Here is a 20,096-nt window from a genome sequence, read left to right on the forward strand (position 1 = left end):
TGAAATCTAAATTCAATTTTAAAGCCACAGTGGATGATGGATATGTTTCATTGAATTTGATGGGGAGAATATGAATCACTTTCAGTACAAAATGAATCACCCAGCATCAGAAGAGTAACACACACCGGCTTATCAGTTAATGTTTGCATGAAAGTAAAGTAGTTTTATCACAGTGGCTTAAAATGAATGATGGTTGAATTCCGTTTAGCAGTTTATTCAGTTTTAAGGGTCCTGTTGTTGTTCATGCTGCCTCACCGTCACACTGTCATGTCTTACTGGGACACTTGAACAGAACCATTGTTAATGTTATTAGTAAAATCTGTGCTTTTTCTACCATGACAAGTCAAAATGTAGGAACATCGTTAATATCGAGAATGCCAAAATGTAAGTTGTTCCAGTTTCTAAATTTGTGAAAATTTGCTGCTTTTCTTTGCCCTCTGTGATATTGAACTGAAAATGTTGGGGTTCCGCGAGACTTTTTCAACAAAGCAAACAAGTAGGGCAATTGTGTACTATTTTCTGAACTAAACGATTAATTAAATGTGAAGATAATTGGTAGATTAAACAGTAATGGAAACAATTGTAGCTGCATTCCCAGATAGAAAAAATCCCTTCAGAGTGCTGTAGTTCTTCAGCATGGAGGGTAAATTAACTAGTGATAAAATTGCCTGTATTGTTATACGTGTGAGGACAGTGTACGGATTCTTTGAGCAGGAGGGGGCGCTAAAGTCTTAAGATGGAAATCCTCCAGTGGCTTAATCGGGTTTGGTAACTGGAAATATTCTTTGCTATTTATATAATTTGCGACAGATGTCAGGTCTGCTTGAAATGTAGAAACCTGAGCATCATCGCTTTCTTGTCAAAAACTCTTAGTCTCCTAATAAAACCAACACACCCTAAAACTAAATGCCCGGAATGATCAACCATATCTATGGAAAATCTTTCATGTGCTTGTTTAGTTATTCAGACATTAAGGCAATGGCATTCATGTCCCATTTATGAACTCACCCATTTCTGTGCTTTCCCACAGCGCACAGACCATGACTGCTGCCATTTCATGTTATGAACAGAGAGTGTATCATCATATAATGCACTTTATTTCCTGATGTACTGTATGTATCTCTTCACAGCTGCATCCATTCCCATTAGCATCCTCATCAACATTAGAGGCATAAAGAGACAGGATGATATAGAAATGTGACCTCATCAATCCAGCCATAGCATTTTATTCTCTTCACACAGTGCATTTCCTTAAAACACAATATATAATTTAATATCAATATAAAACTCCATTTGTGTATATAAATTATGCATTCAATACAGCAGCTCTGATATATACTATTTAGCTTTGGTACAGTGGTACATTTATGTATGTGAGTTGGTATGTTGTGTGTGTACATGCTCGTGTGTGTGAACGGTGTGCCTTGTGGGCATCATCAGGAAGGAGGTGGGTGTAGGTGAGAAGGGAGGGAAGAGTGGGACAGGGGAAAAAAAGTTGTTTGTGTTAAGTATGTGTGGTGAGTTCACACAGGAACCAAAGTATCATCCCTCCATCCGTCGAGGCATCATCAGTACTGTGCGCTCCAGGCTGGAGCACTGAGGTTGTTGCAGCTGGGAGGATGGCAGCTGCCGTGGTGTGAGGGTGGGGTTACCACGCAGCAGTAACCCATCTCCCCACCTGCCCCGCTCGCAACTTTACTTTGGGGATAGGACACTGAAACACCTCCCTGCAGAAGGAGAGGAAAAAAGAGAGAAAGTTAGAGCAAAGAATTTGCCACCACAAGCACTTTGTGAACTGCTAAACTTTAACGACTTGAACGCAGAACAAGACCTATGGGTGCTCTGTGTTTACCTGAACCATGCTACACTGATGAGAGGCCATTGGTGAGTAGGTTCCCAGCACAGCTTGGGCCTGGTTGTGGGAAGACTGCTGCACCCCCACGGAAGGGGCATAACCTGCTGCAAAGACACATTTATATAAGAGATTATTAACAAGATATTTCATCTTTGCAATTTTGTTTGGCGAAAGGTTAGCATAAGAAAAAAGCCACTAGAGAGCTTCATAGTTATTTTAGAACATATTAGGAGGAGCTGTGAAGAACAAAGTGAAGCTTACATACAGCATTAGTAAACCATTCTAAAATGAGAGAAGGCGAATGTTCCAGAAATTATTTATTTGTTAATCAGTAAATATACAAATTTATCCAGCAAACAGCATTTATACATACATATACTCTCTTGAAGCTGAAGTTTGTTCATCAGTTTTGTTAATATATTGGGACAAGAAAATGTTACACGCCGGAGCTTCAGCCAACACCTTTGCGGTCATTGTTATATTCTCTATTTGACATGAATTCATTATTTTGTTGCTGCGTAAGAACTTGGTGACTTTCCTGTTTCCAGTTTTTATTATTATATACTTTAAATACTAACATAAAAATAATACATAATTTATATAGCAGTTGTGTTAGCAGTGGATTTGCTTGGATACACACCATAACTGCAACAAAAAAAAACACTGCTTGAGAAATATATTCACCTTTTTTTAATCATTCAGGCAGTGCTGTTGATGGAATCATTTGTATTTCTGTTCCGGTGTCACTGTTTTTAGCCTTGTATAATTTTAGACATAAATTTTAGTTGATTTTGTTTACAGACACTGGTGCCTAGAAGGTGTTGACTGTTTGCAGCCATTTCAAAAGCATTCGCAGCAGTCTGTTATATACTGTAAATTCTAACATGACAGTGTTGAAATGTGTGTGTTTTCTTGTTCTTTATCCCTGTGTTGAATAGAAGCAGCAGGAAAAGAGACCGGTTCACTGTGAGACCCTCAGACTACATCTCTGACAGTGTAACGGCCCCCTCCTCTACTGCCACAAGTCCCTTTTTTACAGCCTGTTCAAGACGGGAATGTTATGCCTTTATTCCGTTTTCCCACTCTGTATACAAAGGTAGGGACATGGAATTGGGGGGGGGCAGAGGTAGTCACATACCCGGATCAATGTCTGTGTAAAAGGGAGAGCTGGCATGGCGGGACAGACGCCGACACTGTTGTGTTACACGTCACACCTCTGAATCCAGAACCCCAGAATTCTATCTAACATCACACACAGGGCCGCCATTATTTGGTTCAGTGTAAAGCAAGGCAGGCATAGTGAGGGGATTTCTTAACAGCACGATAGCAGGACCTCTGTTTAAAAGAGGCTCACAGTCTGTGCCTCACAAACACATATGCACACAGGTGGGACGTACCTGTTGGTTGTGCTACTTGGCTGTGGATATGCTGGCTGGGTGAGACAGGCCTGCATCCATGCTGGGCTGAGGTAGGGTACTGGCCGTAGTAATACACAGGCACCTATGGAAAATTATTATTCAAAATCCTATTTTCATACATACTGGCATCTTCCTTAAATTCTTCCTTTAAACAGCGGGATTTCAACATTCATGCCCAATCAATGCAGCCTTCTTAAAACAGCAATATTTAATGCATTACATCCGTCACAAGATGATCGTTTTATGTTAGGATTCAGCAAAGAAGTGAGAAATGTTTATGGCGTGTGTGTGTTTCCCTACCTGAGGTGAGGGCTGGCAGTAACTGGGGGGGTTGGGAGGGGGAGGAGGAGGAGCTGCATAGATGTAACCCTGACTGGGAGGGTAGAGAGGTGGGGCTTCACACGTTGACTGACAGCTCACTGTCACATGTGAAAACTGCGAGGAGAGGTCTTCAATCTGTCGGTCAGGGGAAAGAAGCACACAGATGACCATAGACAGACACACACACACACCCATACTGTAAACACACGTGCAGTATGTAAAGCAGCCGTCGGACTGTGCAGTGATACATACTGTTGAGTATGGCTGTGAGGGAGTGAGAGGCAACATCTGTGGAGCTTTGTAAGACACAGACGAGTACTGAACCACCTGTGAGAGACACACATATGGAAACAGAGATAAAGACACAAACAGTGACATGTATGTATGGCAGTGTGAACATATCTTGCATGTCAAACACTTGCTGCTGTGTATGTGCTACCGGCTGCTGTTGCTGCTGCTGAGAGGGAGAGCCTTGGAGCTGAGTCTGGCTCCTGATTGGCTGCTGACTGTCTGGAGGGTTGTACACAGCAGGGGTTCCATCAGGATTCAGGAAAGGCTGCCCTGAGAAGACGAAGGGTTGAGTATGATAAATGTGTATGTTTTGTGTACTAAAATCTCACTGGTATGTGTGTGTGTGTATGTGTGTTATTTACCAGTATGTGGGTTCACTAATATGCTTCCCGGTGGGATCCCGTTCTCCATGATGTACGCAGAGTTGTGAGCCGGCTCTTCGATAATGGAAGGAGAGGAGGGGTGGGGACAAGTGGATGGTAGTCTGAACAGAGAGATGGAGCCTGAGCGAGAGAGAGAGAGAGAGAGAGAAATATGGAATAAGGAGTAGCAATGAGAAAATAAAGAGTAAGAGTAGAGGAGGTAGAGAGGAGGGAGTTTTATTATTATGGCACATAACAAATTCACATTTCAACATCTCAATCTGATAAGAAAACCAAACACTCCACCCCTGTCTGCGCTAAAAAAATACTGCATGTAGCCCCTAGGTGCAGTCTCGGCAATGATGTATTTTTCTTTTTGAATATGCAAAGAAGTCTGGAGGTGTTGTGTGAAAATTTACAGCTATGGTGTGAAGATTCATGGATAGGATAAAATTTTCCCACCAGAAAAACTTCCACTGCTTTTCGTTAATTAGATGATACTGAATAAAAAACAGATCATTTATAAACAGCGTTTTTCCAAAGTGTGGCGTGGTGATGAAGTCTGGGAATAAGTTTGCTGGCATACAGGTGTAGAGGAGTGAAGTGTCTCACTCTTGTTGACTCAATTTACACATTGAAGGTGTGACATAAGAAGTGTTGAAAAAGTCACTAAATGTGATCCTGACGCAAAGTTTAAAAAGACGCACCTGAACCTCGTGATTCCCAGCTGTGGTTGGCAGGTTGACGGGGTTTCGAGGCGGGAGTTGTCCATTGGTGGGAGGAATCGGAGTCGGTGCTGCTCCAAGGTCGGGGGTCGTTGCTGTAGCGACAGTCGGTCTCAGTGCTGCTCTGCCTGCTGCTGCCTGTCCAACTTGACCCTGAGCTGTCACGGCTCCCCCTGTGAAGCACACGCAGAATTATCCAACAACCTTATTACTGCATGATAACCATGCCGCCTATGTGAATGGGTGACAAAAATGGATACCACACCTGCTAATATACCATGGAAAATCTTCAGCACTAATGAAGCGCTGAAGATTTATTTGACATTCATTGACGTAAGTTATCGATAAAGACTTTCCCTCAGTTATTTTCATTTGGAATTGCAGAAAATCCTAAACCCTGACACACAAACAAATAAAAAACTAGGTCCTCTTTTTGTTTCTGCTGCACTCTGAAAAGCTCTGTGCCAGCCAGGCTGACCAGATGAAGATGATAAATGACTACATATCTCTGCAGACAGAGCTCTACCTGAAGAGCTGCCTTCTCCTCTGGGTCTCAGCATATGGATTGTACTCCTCCACAGCCCTGCACACGGCGCGCGCACACACACACACACACACACACACACACAAACACACACACACACACACACAGAGTCATATATTAATGTCTCATCTAAATATAATAAGCTGAAAAGGCACATGGAGAAAATACACTGCAGGCAAGGTTACCTGGTTTCTGCATGGGCGCTCTCCTGGGTGCAGAGAGGCTGTAAAAGTACAGCAGAGAGATTAGTGAGTTTTCTCTCTGTCTCTATGTCATATCTGCCTGTCTGTCTTCCTCTTTCTCCCTGTCTCACCTCTTGGTTAAAGATTCGGTCTCGTGCTCTTTGGTACTCCTCCTCTCTCTCCTCCATTGACTTACTTTGCTTCTCCCGTAAGGGGTGTAGTCGGTTCTACAAGGAGAGGAACGAGAACAGGTCAAATCACTGATAGGATACGATCAATGTCAATTACAGAGGAAATTACAGAGAGACAGGCAGCTATAGATATAGGAGGACAGACAAACCTGGTCATCTGAGCTGCTGTCTCTCTTCAAAATAACTTTCCAACAGTGGATTTCTTCTGTCTTGTCCTTATGCACCTCGTCCAAAAAACGCTGCTCCGGTCTTCGTAAACAAACAAGTAACAACTGTCGTAAGTTCACAGTAAAAGGCAAGTATTTACATGCGTATACTCACAGACACATTAGGCATGCTTACATGCGTGTGCTGCTGGTCCTGTTGATGATGACAGACTTGCCTGTCTGGTCTACATTGTGCTCCATGCCAAAGTAGGCCGCCACCCGATGGACAAGCATACGGTGATAGGACGACATGTGAGGGAACTTCTTAAAAGGGCTGATAGAGATAGAAACAAGTAAAGATGTAAGAAGAGTGAGGTGGGATGAAAATGGAGAAGCGAGTGAAAAGGGGAAACAAGGAAAGAGGAAGAGAGGAAGACAAAGATAGAATGAGGGAGTGACAAAAGAAAGTGGGATGGAGGAAAGTGAAAGTTAGAAAGAGACAGAGAGGCAGGGAGAAGGAGGTAGATTGAGGCTGGTTGTATTTTTTGGCTTAAGTCCGGTGTCATCCCTGTGGTCTAAACGCACCCACACTAACATAACTGGCTCAATGCATGTATATTGATCACTACGCTAAATGAGCTGTATGGACAGAATTTTAATATATAAGATGAAAACATATTTTAAATTAGCATAAAACCATGTTTAATTTTTGTATCCTTTCTTAGGATCTAGCCTGCATACAAGGTTAATTTCAGCAGATTTAGACCGGTAGATAGCACAATGAGGACCCAAGGTTACGTACTGTCCTTCACACACTCTTTCACACACACACACACACACACACACACACACACAGAGTCATATATTAATGTCTCATCTAAATATAATAAGCTGAAAAGGCACATGGAGAAAATACACTGCAGGCAAGGTTACCTGGTTTCTGCATGGGCGCTCTCCTGGGTGCAGAGAGGCTGTAAAAGTACAGCAGAGAGATTAGTGAGTTTTCTCTGTCTCTATGTCATATCTGCCTGTCTGTCTTCCTCTTTCTCCCTGTCTCACCTCTTGGTTAAAGATTCGGTCTCGTGCTCTTGGTACTCCTCCTCTCTCTCCTCCATTGACTTACTTTGCTTCTCCCGTAAGGGGTGTAGTCGGTTCTACAAGGAGAGGAACGAGAACAGGTCAAATCACTGATAGGATACGATCAATGTCAATTACAGAGGAAATTACAGAGAGACAGGCAGCTATAGATATAGGAGGACAGACAAACCTGGTCATCTGAGCTGCTGTCTCTCTTCAAAATAACTTTCCAACAGTGGATTTCTTCTGTCTTGTCCTTATGCACCTCGTCCAAAAAACGCTGCTCCGGTCTTCGTAAACAAACAAGTAACAACTGTCGTAAGTTCACAGTAAAAGGCAAGTATTTACATGCGTATACTCACAGACACATTAGGCATGCTTACATGCGTGTGCTGCTGGTCCTGTTGATGATGACAGACTTGCCTGTCTGGTCTACATTGTGCTCCATGCCAAAGTAGGCCGCCACCCGATGGACAAGCATACGGTGATAGGACGACATGTGAGGGAACTTCTTAAAAGGGCTGATAGAGATAGAAACAAGTAAAGATGTAAGAAGAGTGAGGTGGGATGAAAATGGAGAAGCGAGTGAAAAGGGGAAACAAGGAAAGAGGAAGAGAGGAAGACAAAGATAGAATGAGGGAGTGACAAAAGAAAGTGGGATGGAGGAAAGTGAAAGTTAGAAAGAGACAGAGAGGCAGGGAGAAGGAGGTAGATTGAGGCTGGTTGTATTTTTTGGCTTAAGTCCGGTGTCATCCCTGTGGTCTAAACGCACCCACACTAACATAACTGGCTCAATGCATGTATATTGATCACTACGCTAAATGAGCTGTATGGACAGAATTTTAATATATAAGATGAAAACATATTTTAAATTAGCATAAAACCATGTTTAATTTTTGTATCCTTTCTTAGGATCTAGCCTGCATACAAGGTTAATTTCAGCAGATTTAGACCGGTAGATAGCACAATGAGGACCCAAGGTTACGTACTGTCCTTCACACACTCTTTCACACACACACACACACACGCAGACCTGTTGCTGGTGATGAAGTCGATCATGTCCTGTTCCAGTTTAAGCAGCATCATGCGGTCTCTGGGGTTGCTGTTGAGGGTGTCGACGATAAACTGGTGCAGGTCTATGCCGGTGGAGTCGGTGTACTCCACGCTGGACTCTGAGAGCGACACAGGCAGGCAGGATGTATTACGAGACAATAAAAACAACAATACAAAAAGCACAATGAAATTTTAAACACCCCAGGAGAACTGCATCTAAATAGTGACACAGAATCCCATTTTATTACATTTTATTTGCTTTCTCTTGTGTCTCCTTTATGAGACATCAATCACACACACACACCTTTGGACAGTGAATGTTTCTTTGGATCTGTGCTCCTCTCCTGCTCTTCCTCCTCATCACCATGGCAGCTAGATGAGATGTTTGTGTCTGGAGATGGCTGAGAGGGAAGAAAATAAAGAGTAATTTGAGTGTGATGATGATGAGGAGGAGGAGGTGGATGTTTGTGTGTGTGTGTGCGCACGCTACCTGGATTTCTTCAAATAGTGAGGACTCCTCGCAGACAGCCATACTGCGCACTAACTTTCCTTTAGCCTGAAATACACACACACAAGCAAGGAATATTACAAATTCATAGAGTGTAAGGGAATCGATGTTTCAGTGAGAACGAATAATGAGGCAGATTATTTTATTTTACCTTAACTTTTTTCTTTGGTTGCACTTGGTTACAATGTTTCTGCAAATGAGGACACAATTTGTCATAAAGTGAGCATGTGAGGACTACTGGTAGGGGGAGGGTGCATAATTTTAAAACGGTATATTATTAATGTGGTACTTAGCAGAAGCTATGTTAGTGTCACTTACCTGCTGCTCCGGCTTCTTACTGTCATGGTGACAGTCCGCATCTTCCCTCTGATTGCAGAGGGGCAGACATGGTGGAGGGGAGGGGCAGCTGCTGACTTCACATGGCGTCACAGCGCAGGGTTTTAGGAGGACATCCGTACTTTCTATTGCAGCTTCAGTCATCCTTCTAACCAACAAAAGCATGGACTGTCAACCTGTGTGTGTTTACCTAAATAATGTCTGCATTTGTATATTTTACTGCTGTCTAAAAATATCATCGCCTGTACGTACAGTCTGTGTATGTGTGTATGCTGTTCCTACCTATCTGGAGTTGTTTACTGGAGAGCCTCACAGGTGAATGATGAGGTCATATATCCCATGTTCCCACAGGGCAGACAGAAACGCAATTATCCTCTCTCTGCCCGTGCTCGCCTGCTCTACTGTTCTTCGCTTTGCCGGCGCTTTACTGTTCAATGGAAAATAGCCTGAAGAGATTGAAAAACACAGGATAAAAAAAAACAGTGTCAGTGGTCATTGTACAACAGAAACACCACTACACTAGTTCTCTCACACACACACACACACACACACACACACACACACACACACACACACACACATATCAAACAGTTGCCAGAGCATTAAAGAATAGCTGCTGGAAATGACATCAAGTAGCTAAGCTTATGTGTTTGTCTGCGTAATTGTGTTAACCTTTGTCTAGGCTTCCCAAATGCTCTCCAGGCTTGACAGTTAATTACAGTAAGTGTGCCTGTGCATCTCTGATGGTAACATATAAGTTGTTCTTGGATGTGGTATTTTCTTGTGTATGTACATGTGTGTAGCTCATGTAAACAAATGTTTAGTGTGTGTGTGTGTGTGTGTGTGTGTGTGTGTGTGTGTGGGTGTGTGTGTGTGTGTGTTTGAGTGTGTCCTCGAGCTTTTCTTAGAAACAGCAGCTGTGGAGAGTATCATCTGATCTACCAGCACTGATATTCCCAGAATGCCAAGCTGAGTCTGTGATCCCAGTGGTGAGAACATTGCCGGGACCAAAAAGACAGACACACACACAAGAGGAAGTGACATTCCACCATCTTTTCCAAAGGGCCAATTGCGTTCAGTGGGGACACATTCCGCTATAACACAGAGCTCAAGGGGACGCTTATTCCTGTGACACCTGAGACAGAATAACAAGCTCAGAGGATGGTGAGTCCCATGACATGGTTATTTAACACCCGACTGGAGATAATAGCAGTTTTTAAAAAAAAAAGACCCCTGTCAGTCCACGGGCAACTAAAATGGTGCTTACTTCCTATACCGCCTGAATGAAACACAATACATGACAGCAGCAATTCCACCCAGAAAAAATATTCTTAGTATGAAAGAGTGGCATCTAAAATCTTTGCATGTGTTGCTCTAAAAATTTCATGGTGAGATTATCATTATCAAAATTAATACGATATGTGGTACTTTATAAAAAATTACATTTATAAAGGAATTAAATCATACTGTACTTTAGTTAGTTAGTGTGCTAACAAAACCCGGTAGTGGTGTAAGCATATGTTTTCTTATTGATTTTTACAGGTAGTTGTGTTGATTATTGTTCAACTCATACTGAAAAGACTATTTCACATGAAGGTTTTCCAGAGAAATTAGTCTTTTGATGTGACAACTTTTTGAGTTGAGGGATTATAGGAAGGGACATTGCTCACTATGTACTGAGAAGATGTGATGGACAGAAATCATGGACATCCAAAATGATTTTGATTGTCGATTTATCGTTTGAATAATTTTTCAGGAAGAAATTACACAACATTTCCCGGTTCTACTTTCTCAAATGTGAACATTTGCTGCTTTGTCGTGTATGATAGTGAACATAATATCTTTGTATTTTGGAGTGTTTGCTCGTAAAAAAATTAGGGAGGTAGAACAAGTCACCTTAGGCTCAGGAAAAGTTTTGATGTGTTTTTTCACTCTTCTCTGACATTTTATAGAAAAGACAATTAATTGAGAAAATAATCAGCAGATTAATATATAATGAAACAACCCATTAGTTGTGGCTCTGCTGTTTATTAGAGCAGGATCCTACTAGCAATCTGTATCTCTCTCCGAGCGTGGTGGTCTACTGCAGTCCAGGGAAGAGGAAATGGTCCGAAGACACATAAACACTCAAACGGACATAATGACTTGGGAGGCTCCCTAATGTGCTGTTGAGGTGTCCTTTAACCAAACAGACCAGCTCCACCGCTGCACTGTAGCTGACCTCAGACCTCGGGGGGGGCAGGAAAAAAACTATACATGCCCTGTAATCATTACAATCAAAGAAAAATGTGTATAAAATAAGAGAGAGCATGCTGGTATTGAACTGTATTAGAGCAATGACTCTACCGCAATCAGAGAAGAATGGAAACACAGCATAAGAAGAGAGAGAGGGAAAAGAATGACATGGGGCAGATACACTACAGAGAAAACAAGATGAATGGGAGGCGAGTGAAGCAGAGGATTAAGAGAGATGAGGAAACAGTCTGCTGGGACTTTAAAGGTGAAGAGGGGTGAAGGAAGGCGACGGAGAAAGAAAAAATTGAGGAATTAGTGATAGAGAGGCTTGCGGCACAGTCTGTCTGCGGGCTTTTCAGCCGACGGCCGTGAAGAGGGGATTTGAGTGGAGCTACCAGTTTTTGAGCTGAGCGCTGCAGAAGTGGCCGGCCGCCCGGGGAGAAGGTGTGACACGCTCATTAGCGCGTGACGGATGGTGGCGGGAGGCAGGGAGCGCCAGTACCCGCTACATCATCATCCATCTGCTGCTCTCCCCGAAGCCTCCAGCCTCGGAGCCACTTACTCACCAGGACACCTTTCTTCTCCAGCCAAAGGCTGCCTGGCTCATCTACACTGACACACAGGCAGGCCAGTGGGAAAACGTCCAAAAGCTACTTTAGATGGCCATTGTCAGCTGAAGCAAGTTATATTAAGTTCTTAAGCCCAGTACAATCCAGTTTGTAATAAAGACCACTGAAAAATCTATCTTTGAATACCAGGATTATAATTATCAGTGGCTGTTGTATCATTTAACACTGAGGTCTACCATTGTACACCGCATGCTTGTGTTTATTATCTAGCCCTCTCCACTTTTTCCTTTTCATGTGCACCCTTCCATCTCAAGAACAAATATAAAAACTAGAAAACATCGCTGCCTGTGGTCACCGAAGCCACTGTTGGTGCTTTGTCTCTACGGTTGGAGCTGGATTTAAAAGGAGATCTTGTGTTTTCTCTCGCTCAGCTCGGAGCTCATTAGGAAATGATTCAGCGAGAGACTAAAAAACCGAGAGTGCAGGTCTCTCTGGTTTAAAATGATAATTGAGAATTTTAAGGCAAACTCAGAACCTTCAGTGCTTTGTTTATACATAATATGCACGGGCTTTGCCCCCAAGCATATAATTGGACTGCTTTTGTTCTCCCTCTTACATTATATAGGGTATTTTATTTTTTCTTAGCAATTTTTTTGGTTTATATATTATCTATATCTATACATCTATCTTTCTCTCTCTCTCTCTCTCTCTATATATATATATATATACATATATATCTGCCTTTTTCCCTTTCTGGGCAGGTTTTATTGTATCTCCTTGCTGCAGCATATTTAAGTCAAATTAAACAGGCCATGATTGATCTCGCCCTCCACTTTAAGACAAACAAAGAACGGAAAGTAGGCTGCGCGTGAAATTTAGGTTACGTCGTCCTCTGAGTGCTCAGCACCTGGGCAGCCACAGCAGCCTTATTGCCCAAGTGACTTGTGGCTGCGACAGCTGTGCCGCTGCGCAGCTGAACTCAAACCTGAGATGGGGGAAATACCTGCATGTACACCGCACAGAAGGGTACAAAGGGGCCGTCTTAAAGAGCTATTCGCAAAATATTACGCTTCGTAACTCTGTACGGCTCAGGCTAAAACTGACGGCATCTCGACTGCGCAGCAGCGCTCACGCGTTTAAACGGGGGACGTGGTAAGTAGAACAACAAACAGGTGTCACCTTCATGCACAACTTTGTGGCATCCTGTTAACCCACATAACGGGACCGACCTCTAACGGCGCTCGATCGGGCATGTGCGATCTACTTAGGGGACGGGACTCTGGGTCTTGGGTGGCTGATTTCAGAAAGCCGGTGGGAGCCGTGCCTGCGTGTTTGTGTCGCATTACCGTGACCCGGGCTAAGCTGAAACACCGGGCTATTTTTACACCCGGGCAGGGAGTGGACCTCCTGCTCCGGGACTTCACCGTGCTGTCAGCTGCATGTGGAGAGCGGAAGACTGCGGAAGAAGGATACACAGCGGGAGGACTATCACGCATTCGGTTTCATAGCTGCTAACAGAAAGGGGACTTTTGTCTGACAAAAACACGAGTGAAATGGCGATTTAAATCACATTTGAACTCACATTTCTGCTCTTAAACACACACACGAGCAACCAGAAATATAAAGAGAGAAGCAGCTGCTCTAAAATTCCAAGTTTAAAACCTGGCGGACCTCTTCATCCAAAAAAGTGTATATTTATACATTTACCAGCTCGTAAACGACCGTTATCATTCATTCAGCGGTGTCCCTAACGTTACAGACCCGGGGGATAGCTGCGCTGCGGGGCGCCGTTAGCTAGTTAGATCTCCTAATTTAGCCGTTTTCACAGTGGAGTTTCGGCTAAATTATACAAAATGTCTTAACCTACTTTTAAAATTTTTTTTTTAAATTAACCCTACTTCGTAATCCGGTGTTTATAGTATCGCAAAAGTACTAGCAAGAGGGAACGGCGTTGACAAAAAACACCGTTAAAAGACAGCAAGAAGCACCGATGTCAGCCGGCGGAGTAGCCGTTAATCAAGCTAATCGAGGAGATGTACAACCGTCACCGCGGTGCGAGTGTCCGTTATCTTACCGTGAGCTGATATCTCCCTCCCTCCGTGGGCTTCTGTCGGTGTAGCCTACCGACCGACCGTCTGCCGTACACCCAGCGTCTGTTGACTGTGAGGTCCGTTGCTCCTCCTCCGCCTTTTGCCTGTCTGTGTCGGAGCAGGAGGAGCGGGGACGGGGAGGGGAGGGTTGGAAGGAGGAGGAGGAGGAGGAGGAGGAGGAGGGCCGACCGCTCTGAACCCTAAACCGCGCGCCCACACAAATGCGAGGAATGCACGAGAGCCAATGCTCCAACGGCCCCCTCATCTCTATCTGTGTCCCCGTCTCTCGCTCCTTAACTGTCTGTCTCTCTGTCCTCCATCACGTTTCCAGCTCAGGTTCCTTTACTACTGCAATAACTGACTTCTACGCGTGAGGGGACCCAAAAAGAAATTCTCTCTTATGCCTTTATCAGAAGCTAAAAATACAGCTGTTATGCGCTGTTCTTAAAATGAATGCAAATTTGAGTGCACTGCTGCGTTATACTCATGGACGGATTATGAGAGAACAGGAACACAGACAAGGTTAAGGGTCCTCTCCTTGTAGGAGCAAGACCATCAGACCGAAAGAGACATCGTTTGTGGTCGTTTGGTGTCCCCTTTCTACTCATTTTGCATCCCTTCGAGGTCGTTTGGTAATTTGATGCCTGTTTCTGCCTCTTTGCGGTGGTCTTGAGTCTCTTTGGGGTCATTTTGTGTCTCTGTGGTCGTTTTGCGTCTCTATGTGGTAGTTTTGTGTTTCTTTCAGTGACATTTTTCAGGTCGAGACCGGGGGCCCCCTGACCCTTTGGGCTGCTGGGCCCGTGTTCAGTAGGCCCGTTCAGTAATCCATCCACACACGAATTGTTCTTTTTACTCCACTATATTTATAGTTACTTTACACATTAAGATACCCACAGCCCATAATGCACTGAGCTCATGATGCATTGTTATGAATTAAACTCCCCATCAGTATATGAAGTAGTTAAAACTAGCACACCCTCAGCTAGCTACAACTGTAAAATGCTGCCGATAATATAATAGTATAGTAACACTGACAGGGGCCATTTTATGCTTTGTGAATACTTTTACTTACCTTTGCTTGATACTCTAAGTGCATTTTGCCAATAATATGCAGGACCTTTACTTGTAATGGAGTATTTTTAATTTGCAGTATTGCTAATTTTACATTCAAGGATCTGGATACTTCCTCCATCATTGCTCTTATACTGGAATAAAAAGGAAGTTCCCCCGGTAATATTAAGTCGAAGTGAATGGACAAACATCATACGACTGGAAAGCATAAAGTCCTTATTTGCAGGACAGATTTTCAACGTTTGGTAAGATCTGCCACCCTCTCATATGTTAGTTAATCCTGAAGATGGAGAACTGTTTAAAAAAACTATGCATGTCACTTTCATTCTACAACTTATGGTCCATTTTGATTTTTCAATAAAGCTTAGCAAATCCACCCACCCCAAGGTTAGAATAAATACTGTATCGAAACACCAAGTGATGTTAAAATATTATCATTTTATTGATAACAAGAAGAAACAAGTCAAAAATATTGTGGTATATTATTCAGGCAGTATCTCTTGGCCCTTGTAATGATACAGAATATGCTATGTGTACAACGGGCAACAGTATGAATACATTCTGTATATACAGTATATGGATTATCGAGTTAATTAACTGCACTGCCATAGCACATTATATCATTCAAAGCTGGATTTAAATTCTAAACACTAAATTCAGAAAAGAGGTGGGAGGTATACTATATGTATAGCCTATTATATGGTAAGAAAAAACTGCATCAAAGTTGGGTTATTTGCATGTTTAATAGCAAATACATCTCTTGTCTCCTTGTTATAGTAAATTAAGTGGCAGGAGACAGGGGTGTCTTTTACCCCGATGTCTGTTTGCATCGGCCATCAGAGGGTGGAGGAAGGTGGAGATCATTTTAACTGCTTAATACACTGTTGGGTGGTTTGTTGTATGAAGATGCATCATATTTAATTGACTGATGATCGACTGTAGTGGAGCAAAAAGTAAAACATTTCCCCCTAAAATGTAATGGAGTAGAGGAAAACGTCCCGTTATTTATTCATTTCACTGTTCTGTCATATTTTCCAAAAAACATTTTCTCCTGATATTATTGTCCAAATATGTTTTAGGAGCCTTCTGTACACTGCCAGGTATTTAATTCACAGTGGGTTTTAGTTTTTTGTTTTGTTTTTTTGTTTTGTTTTTGTTTTTAATGGATGGGGTGGGTGGTGGTGGGGAGTCAATCTAAAAGCGGTCAAATTTAATCATATTAAGTCTAAAAATATCAGTATTAGCCTTAAAAAAAACGCCACAGTCAGAACAGTGTTCTCAATGGTAGCTACAGCCCTGGCAGATAGGGGTATGCTTTATCACCATTTCTGTTTGCACCATAAAGTCCCTCTGAATCTGAATCATCAACTCTTGTCTTTCTATGGTTACAACACAAGAGACCCAAGGAATAAGGTATCTTGTTACGTGGATGACATCTTGTTGAATGCTTCCAAGCCTAATATCAGTATTTCAGCCAGGTCCGTTTTAGAATTAGTGAGGTCATTGTCCAAGTTTGGTGATGTCCACAGCCCTGATTGCAGCCATCCTTTACAAATGTAATCAATTGGGGCATGGCCGAATTAACCTGCTGGGGTCGCAGGTTAACCTCCCAGTCCTTCCCATTCACTTTATACAAAGTTTTTTCTTTTTTATGATGTAATGCTACCTGGTACCAGATTTACTCTGTGGTAATTTGATTAAACAGAGTAATTTAGAAATACGGAACATATAAACTGAAATGGAACTGAAAAAAAGAGAAGTTCCTAAAATTTGATTTTGACACGGGGAATCAAAATTTTGGTAATAAAGCTGGACCCACCTTAATGCTCTTATTATATCAGTAGATACAGTTTTTCAGTGGTGCATATTCTGTAACAAATGTTCAATGTAACTGGCACAAAACAGTTGATACAAGGTAAGATTGGAGCTTTTGGGTCTCAGGGGCATTTGCCCGCTTTGCTCAGTTGACAGTCCTATCTTGAGTTGGGGTCTTTTCCGGTAAACTGACTAGTAGTTTGGTTCCAGTTAAAGAATCAAGATGCTTTAACGATAGGAGGAGTTTTGTCCTATATTCTACATCATTATAAAAATTTGTGTTACTGTACACAGCTTGATGAGAATCTGTAAGCAATTCAAGGTTTGGCCTGGGCGAAGGGTATTGTAACTCTTAATTCAATATATGGAAATCCAGCCTTTGCATCACCTTTACTTGTTAATGGTTTCTCACAGTTGAAGGATATTGTTATACTGCATGTATTATCAGTAGCCTTCATCTGCATGTAACATCTGCTTCTTGTTTAGTTGCAAGAGAAATGTGGATTTTCTATGACTAATGTCTTCAGGTTACTGCATATCAGAAACTGTGTGCGCACCCACACAGTTAATTTTAAAAGGGCTTCGCCTTCTATTTTAAACACATCATGCCTTATAAACAAGTCCTGCTGGGACAGTGCCTTACTTCTATGATGTTTAACATTTCCTTTTATGAAAGCAATCAAGGGAGAATGAACAGGAAACACAGATGTGTGAGGAGATAGGAGTATCAAGTCTTGAGAAGACTCATTCTTGTTCCATTAATTCTAGTCTCATTCTGTTCAAAGTCATTCACGGACTCCATTATTCAAAGACAAAATTACACAAGATATAACCCGAAATCTCTCCCATATGTGATAAATGTAGCCTGGACGAGGCAAACCTACTTCACAGCTTCACACTTTGTCCCAAGATAGAAAATTACTGGTCTGAGCTTTTTAAAACACTCTCTGAAGTAGTTCATATCTACCCTGGTCTAATAGTTTGGGGGATTTCAGAGCTGATTTCTATACTGTAACGGACAAAACAACAAATTCTCCCTCACTACTAAATCCTTACTAAGAATATCCTTCTTACACACTTCACAAAAAAGGTCAAATTATGTCTCAATGAATTAACCAACACTGTACACCTGGAAAGCAGAAGGCTCTTGTTAAATGACAGACTTAGAGTTTGATAAGATCTGGCAGCCTCTCATCTGTTACTTAGAGGCGATAAGCATTAATCCTTGGGGATCGAGAACTGTGTTTAGATTTGGATTTTATGTTATTCGTTATTCTTTATTAGAAAACTGTGAATGTCACTTTCATCTCAGGTACTGCTCGTATTCCATTTTAATAAAACTGACACTAACTGCCCTAAGTGAGAATAAATACTGTATGGTCACCACCAGTCACCAGTAGCTCTAAGTTGTAATTTTATTGATGTTAAAAAATATTGTGATTTTCAATTTTGACATCTTCTTTTTGGCTTTTGTGATAATGTTTTATATGTGTACAACAGGCAACAGTTTATACATACAGCACATGTACAACCTACAGGGACAAAACATCACATAGACTCAGTGTCATAACCACAAACTACAGAGGTGACAGAGCAAAGGCCTCAGGATGTGCGTCATCGAAAACCTAGTAGACATTGTTATGTGTGTGCATCACTGCTTTCCCCTCACACACACATACACACCTACACAGGTTTGCCAAGTTGTACACTTGGTCATCACGATCAACACAAACGCAGTAAAAACAAATTTGGGTCAATTTTTTTGTCCACAAGTCATCCACAGAAACCTGGTGTGGATATAATAAAAAATTTGCCTTGAAATGTGGCCTATGATAGGAACACACACACATGTGCGCACTCACACGCACTCTCACACCTGCTGTCTGCTGGTTCTGGCAGTATGGCTGGCATGTGTGCACACAAGACAGAGACTCAGTGGCGCTCGTTTCCCGTTACGCGTGCACAGAAATACCACCAGTGTTGTGGCTTGTTATATAAACACATCTCATTAGAAAGTGCACAGCTGACTGTGTGTGTGTGTGTTATGTATGTGTGTGTGTGTGTGTGTGTGTGTGTGTGTATATGTGTTTGTCATACTGTTACATCAGTTCCAGAGCCTCGCTGAGGTGCAGGGATGTCTGTTTAAAGACCTTACAGGAACTGGGATTAGAGTTGCCCTAGACTCAGGGAGGCAAGTGGAGGGTAAACTCACTATCTCTTCTGGTAGACACATAAAATAAGTCCTTATATTATTTATCTACAACTTTACCCTTGAAAACTACAGTGTCACATTGCTGTACAAACTTAAATTGTGTCGGTGTTACTCAATAGTGAGTTCATAATCATCTTAAAAAGTACTTTTTTATTACCCATATTATGCCAGCGTATTTAAAGAAATATTTTTGACATTTTCAGATATACTCGTATTTTCTTTTTTGCAGAAAATTATAATATAATATAATATAATATAATAAGATTGATATGGGTCTTATGTGTGCGCATGGTACATAGCAAGCAGCCGGTTAGATTAGCTAAACACAGACTTTGTCCTAAGACAACAAAGTGCAACTTCTTAGTGCTTTATCACCTCTAAAGCTCACTCATTAATACGTTATATCTCATTTATTTAATCCCCACATAAAGCGAAGTGTGTTACGTGTTTGACCTTTTCTTAGCCAGGAGCAGTAACGTTTTTTGAATCTTCGCTAGGTGCCTGCACATAATATCTGGCACGTGTAAAATGGGGAATTGCTGTTTTTACACTTTAATTTTTATACTGATCAAATAAAGGTGATATATATATAGCGTGTTAATAAGTGAGGTTTAATGGTGCAGGTAAGCAGATTTTGTTAACTTCGGACTTCGGCTCTTCCCCCCTGTTTTCAGTCTTAATTCTAAGCTAACCAGCTGCTGGCTATAGCTGCCATACAGGCATGAGAGTGGCATCAATCTTCTCGTCTAACTCTTATTTTCCACAATGTCAAACTACTTCTTTGCTACGTAGTTGCTAGAGGTGTGGGGATGTTGTTTGATTACTAACAAGTAGGCCATGGTTTTTATTTACCATTGCATCACTGCTCCAGTGTAACTTACACCATCTCTTACGAATCTGCCCATGTAGAAATAGCTATCTCCTTTGATCACCAGTGTGTGTAAATGTCTGTGTGTGCATGTGTGTACAAGAGATGGAGTGACACCTCAACAAGTGAAGCTCATAAATATTAATAGAGACCTCATGAATATTCAGAGGGTGGGCCATGAATATTTAAACTATGATGGAGCATGTGGCTGGCTGACTAGACAGCCA

At 42.0% G+C, this 20,096-nt stretch overlaps 1 protein-coding gene across 1 annotated transcript; it reads right to left on the minus strand.

The window, feature by feature from the left end:
• Positions 1-1,130: 1,130 nt before the first annotated feature.
• On the minus strand, positions 1,131-14,022 carry arpp21 (cAMP-regulated phosphoprotein, 21). The gene is made up of 20 exons (XM_040122079.1): positions 13,888-14,022; positions 9,292-9,455; positions 8,992-9,157; positions 8,825-8,863; positions 8,656-8,721; positions 8,470-8,566; positions 8,146-8,284; positions 7,496-7,633; positions 7,303-7,402; positions 5,830-5,925; positions 5,702-5,739; positions 5,499-5,555; positions 4,955-5,145; positions 4,248-4,388; positions 4,034-4,155; positions 3,847-3,921; positions 3,574-3,729; positions 3,253-3,355; positions 1,853-1,959; positions 1,131-1,727 (listed from the first exon to the last, which is right to left on the minus strand). The coding sequence occupies exons 3-20, from the start codon at positions 9,151-9,153 to the stop codon at positions 1,569-1,571; spliced, it is 1,986 nt and encodes a 661-aa protein (XP_039978013.1). The 5' UTR covers positions 9,154-9,157; positions 9,292-9,455; positions 13,888-14,022; the 3' UTR covers positions 1,131-1,568.
• Between the last annotated feature and the right edge of the window lie 6,074 nt (positions 14,023-20,096).

This window comes from Xiphias gladius, chromosome 24 (genome assembly GCF_016859285.1).
Source record: "Xiphias gladius isolate SHS-SW01 ecotype Sanya breed wild chromosome 24, ASM1685928v1, whole genome shotgun sequence".
NCBI classification, from domain to species: Eukaryota; Metazoa; Chordata; class Actinopteri; order Istiophoriformes; family Xiphiidae; genus Xiphias; species Xiphias gladius.

What these genes read in the sequence shown, in the direction of transcription:
- arpp21 (XM_040122079.1), bottom strand. Translation starts at nt 9,153, where the DNA reads ATGACTGAAGCTGCAATAGAAAGTACGGATGTCCTCCTAAAACCCTGC. An exon ending in AGCAGCAGCAACAGCAGCCG is followed by an intron (nt 3,922 to 4,033) that starts GTAGCACATACA and finishes TGTCTCTCACAG; the next exon opens with GTGGTTCAGTACTCGTCTGT. An exon ending in ATCAGTGTAGCATGGTTCAG is followed by an intron (nt 1,728 to 1,852) that starts GTAAACACAGAG and finishes CTCCTTCTGCAG; the next exon opens with GGAGGTGTTTCAGTGTCCTA.